Consider the following 4,437-nt stretch of genomic DNA (forward strand, 5'->3'; position numbering starts at 1 on the left):
GAAAAACACATAAGTAAAATTCAAAAACATTGAATCACATAAAAATAATTAACTTCTTAAAACCACAACTCTTCATACTAACTTCAATTTAATGTATAATAACTCATTAAAAATCTAATAACCAAAAAAATACGAAAAACAACACAAAATTAAATACTAAAAAAAAACACAATACAATATCCTACACACAAATAAAAAAAAATGACCCAAAGTTAGAAATGAGAAGATATTGTAATTTAGTCCTAAATCAAACAAAAAGAAATTGGTAACCCCACAAAAAAAATCTAAAGACTATCATTCATCTTATTTTCCAATTTCACTAAAACACATGATAGGATAACAAAGTAGTGTATCTTACATAGTGATTACATTTATTATGGAGGTGTGTGGTTTTGTCCTAATTTTTTAAGTTCTGAGTATCCAATGATAAAGATATCTTGGTCCCAATTCTTACTTAATCTAAAACCATAATCAAATTTACCACATAAATTAAACAAAACATTTTAATACATCATCTTGTGATACATTATGTCACTATAATTAAAATAAAACTTGAGATTCTTTTTGAGACCTAATTAGCTTACTTCCAATTATTCTCTGCCAAAATACATATGGTCACCGCACTCCAACTGTACGAGTTGCAACTCCACAGGATTACCACGTACTTTATATAGCCGGCATTTTCCGTGAGAATTTTTAAAAGTGGTCGGTTGTGAAAATTTGACATACTCTACAAATTTTTTTAATTGAAATACTGAACATTTAAAATTTTGCAATTCAAAAATTATATTATATTAAAAATAAGCATAATTTAGCTAAACTGTGTTTTTTCTTGGAAATTTTGGTAAAATTTTGATAAAATCTGACAAGGTTTTTTGTAAATTCAAGTTATGAGCTGTCAAATTTCAAGATTTTTGGTGCCCCCAAAAGTTTTTGATGGTGTTGAATTCATTTCTCAAAAACATAATTCAAACAATACTACTGCAAGATTTCTTGAAATTTTTTTGCCCAGAGTTCGGTGATTTTTGACTATTTGAACAATTCCTCCACTCAGTGGACGACGCCCCAATGTGCATGATTACTCTCCTGCATTGGCATTGTCTATTGAGGCAACTATTTTACCTGGACCACAAAATTCTCGCCTGAATTTGGTGAAATTTTTCGAAAAAATTCAAAATTTTCACTTCAATTTGGTGAATTTTTTTTCAAAGAATCCAATATTAGGAATGTTTAAATAATTTTTATAGTAGAATTAAATTTAGTAACTATCAAAAACCCAAAACAAAATCTTGAAGCTTGAAAATTGTAACCTGGATTTCCAAAAATATTTATCAAAATTTTCAAAATCCAACCAGAATTTTCGGTAAGGGAAATTGTTGCGTCATCAGACTGGTTATTCTCGTCTAGGTCACTCTATTTTGTGCATTTAAAAGTTAGTGGAACAGACTTGACAGTACGAGGGGAGACTCGTCACCAAACATCAGGTGGGAGTTGGGTCCCATGCGCACATTAACACTGCAGATAATCCCCGATACGTGGCGGAAGAAGATTCCTCTGTCTGCATCTCACTAACATATCGACACATGTTCCTCCTCGATCAGGGGGCAAACGGTGGAGAGACCGCAAATAAGTGAAACCCAGAAACCCAGTAGAACGCAGAAATTAGAATTACTCCCGCTATGTATAGCGGTATTTCTATATTTAGCCAATACCGTTAAGCATCTGAAGTTGAGATCGCTCCCTTTTGCTACAACATCTACGCGGAATGACGCCATTGGCTTCTTCCAAACGTGTGACAAGTAAAAAGCTTAGCCTGTTGTTCCACGGAGCGCTTGTTTCCCAAGAATAATGTGGGCGGCCACATGAATCCACAGACGTGGTCAGTGAAGGCGAGAAGAAAACGCAACCAAATATAGTAAGTGCACTTCCGATATAATTTCTGATCCTTCGTCCCTACAAAATCCCGCGCAATATCAGATAAAGGGTTCGGATCCCAAAACTTTTTAGTTTTTAGTTAACTACGCGAGAGCTTTAATTCTTCTCGTTAAATGTAGAGATTCCTGCGACCTGTTTCTAAACTGTCAAGCCTTTTTCAGTCGCATGCATCAAGATCCAAGATTTTTCGGTTGATCGATTAAAGAAAATAAAGTAGCGGTCTGCAAGACTTGGCGCGCTCTGTCTTAAATTTTGTCGGTTGTCGCTTCAGCAAAAGTCCCGATTGCCGAGCTTCGCAAATATATCAGGTGAGCACAATCGCATGGACAGGGGACGTCTCAATATTTTTCACGGGAGTTAGGTTTAAAGCTATGCCGCTCTGTAAGATTTTTTTAAAGGTTAAGCAGCAAACTTTTACAGATTAAATATTTCTGATCACGTTTTCGAGTGGTCGTTTAATTCTTTAGAGCTTATGTTTTTTAATTCTTTCTGTTATCTATCGCATGCTAATGCTTTACTGGTGTGTTTCGGTGGAAATTTCCAGTTATTACATGTTCAGAATGTTTCATTGATAACGCTAACCAGAAGCCAGAGTACCCGATTTTGCCAGATTTCTTTTTAAGTTGTACCGGAAATTTCTAGATACTCGTAATATAATTATCCTGCTCTAGACGTCATAGAGGAACTGTGCATTTTTCAGGGTTTGAATGAAACTTGCGGCACTGGTGTGGTTTGTTGTATGGCCGATCTTTAATGTACTAAACAGTTACACGAAGATTATTTCTGCTTTTTCTCAGTAAGTTCAAAACATTACCCAAGGTTTTCTAAACTTTAAGGCATCCTTTTAAAAATAAGAGGTTTCTTGTTCACAGAATTCGATATTTCTTCAAATTCGTTCTGTCATCGCTGATATTTCAGAAAGTTCAGTTGTAAACAGTAGCCGATTTTTAGATATTCCTAATTATTCTCTACCGGCAATTTCTAGATGCTCATAATATTCTTTTCTGGTCGTGAATTACATACAAAATTGTGTTTCTTTCAGGGTTTGAAAAAAATTGCGTCTATTGTCGGATCGTGTATTTTCAGGGCTCGAATGAAATTTGTGACGTTCGCATGCTTTGGCATCTTTATGCAGCGGTCCATGGCCGATCTTTAAAGTACTAAGCAGTTACACAAGGATCATTCAGGTTCCACCTCGTAAGTTAGAAACTTTATATGGGTTTGCTCTATATTTAAGTGCTTTGCGACATTTTAATCATGTTTATGTCATGAGCATCTTGCATGCATCGGCTGTGAACCCGATGGATCTTTATCTATAAATTCTACTGATTATTTTTCATTTGGCATTAGGTTCCTGCAAGTCACAAATTATTAATACTGTGATGTTATCTTGTTTCTTTCAACTTCAGGCATCGACAGATTCCCACAGCGATAGTCATGTCGTACTCTGCCTTCCTGATTTCCAATTTGCCGGATCGATCCGCGATCAAGAACAACAAATCGTTCCGAAAACGGCCTAAGAGCTGCGACGAAGTGCTGACGCAACTAAACAGCGAGAATCTGTACATTCCTCCGTCGGCCCTTCCAAAGACTAGTACTACTTCTGAGCCAAGCGAGTACAGATGCCTATGTGCACCGACGACTCACGTGGGATCTTTCCGATGCCGTCTTCACAGAGCTAATTTTCAGAATCAATCGGCGTCCACCGAGCCGCGTTTGCCGCCATCTATGCAGACAGGGCCGCTGCATTCTACGAGAAGTATTGTGCCCTTCAAACTTCTCGTCGGAAGCAAACACGGAAATCGGGAACCTCCGGTTCTGATTTCCTTCAAGGCGCCTGATAGCAAACTCAGTCGCCTCGGTAAAATGGCCACATGCTCTCAGATGGATAGCGACACCAGTCCAACTGAAGAAGTCATGAGCAATCCCGCGATGGACGATATCTAGCTTGGATTCGTTGTGACGACATGCCAGTCGATGGGGCGTAATTTCTCATCCAGATCTGGGTCATTTTAATAGCGGTCGGGCTGTTAATGGACACCTGTAAAATAGTGTCGCAATGCAACCGCAAATATTTTCAGCATAATTTTATTTCTTCTCATTTAGATATTCATCGAATTTGGTGCGTTTCTTTATCGGCCTCCCAACCTGGTGGTTGTAAAATCAGTTGCTGTTGTATAAAGTTGTTTCATCGTTTTGTTTTTTCTTCTATAGTCCATAATAACTCATCCAGACTACCCTAAAACATTTAATTTCATGTACAGAAAACAAACGTATCCGCATTCACGGATCTCAAATTCTAGATTTGATTTGATTTGTTGTGATGTAAATGAATTTTCTTTAATTGGTATATTTCAAAATGGACGGTCCGTTAAAGATTGGCGTGTTTCTATTTGCTTTTATTTAAATGTAATGTTTAAATTTTGTTAAAAAATATTATTAAATTAAAATAAATTAAAATTCTATATAAAATTATTTGATAGTTACATAATAATCTAGATA

The 4,437-nt window shown here is 36.4% G+C and overlaps 1 protein-coding gene across 6 annotated transcripts; it reads left to right on the forward strand.

Moving 5' to 3' along the window:
• The first annotated feature begins 1,730 nt into the window (after window positions 1-1,730).
• Window positions 1,731-4,203, forward strand: LOC149240218 (uncharacterized). 6 transcript variants are annotated; one of them, XM_089373651.1, is made up of 5 exons: window positions 1,731-1,915; window positions 2,097-2,243; window positions 2,636-2,731; window positions 2,978-3,132; window positions 3,345-4,203. In XM_089373651.1, the coding sequence occupies exon 5, from the start codon at window positions 3,373-3,375 to the stop codon at window positions 3,880-3,882; it is 510 nt and encodes a 169-aa protein (XP_089229777.1). In that variant the 5' UTR covers window positions 1,731-1,915; window positions 2,097-2,243; window positions 2,636-2,731; window positions 2,978-3,132; window positions 3,345-3,372; the 3' UTR covers window positions 3,883-4,203. The 6 variants fall into 6 exon arrangements, with proteins under 6 accessions (XP_089229777.1, XP_089229778.1, XP_089229781.1 ...); XM_089373652.1 differs by lacking the exon at window positions 1,731-1,915 and having other exon boundaries at window positions 1,953-2,333; XM_089373655.1 differs by lacking the exon at window positions 1,731-1,915 and having other exon boundaries at window positions 1,953-2,333; window positions 3,022-3,132.
• Window positions 4,204-4,437: the final 234 nt, after the last annotated feature.

This window comes from Pinus tabuliformis, chromosome 8, assembly GCF_031772625.1.
Source record: "Pinus tabuliformis cultivar Carrire ecotype Pingquan chromosome 8, CPIR1, whole genome shotgun sequence".
Classification (NCBI taxonomy): domain Eukaryota; kingdom Viridiplantae; phylum Streptophyta; class Pinopsida; order Pinales; family Pinaceae; genus Pinus; species Pinus tabuliformis.

What these genes read in the sequence shown, in the direction of transcription:
- LOC149240218 (XM_089373651.1), top strand. Translation starts at nt 3,373, where the DNA reads ATGTCGTACTCTGCCTTCCTGATTTCCAATTTGCCGGATCGATCCGCG.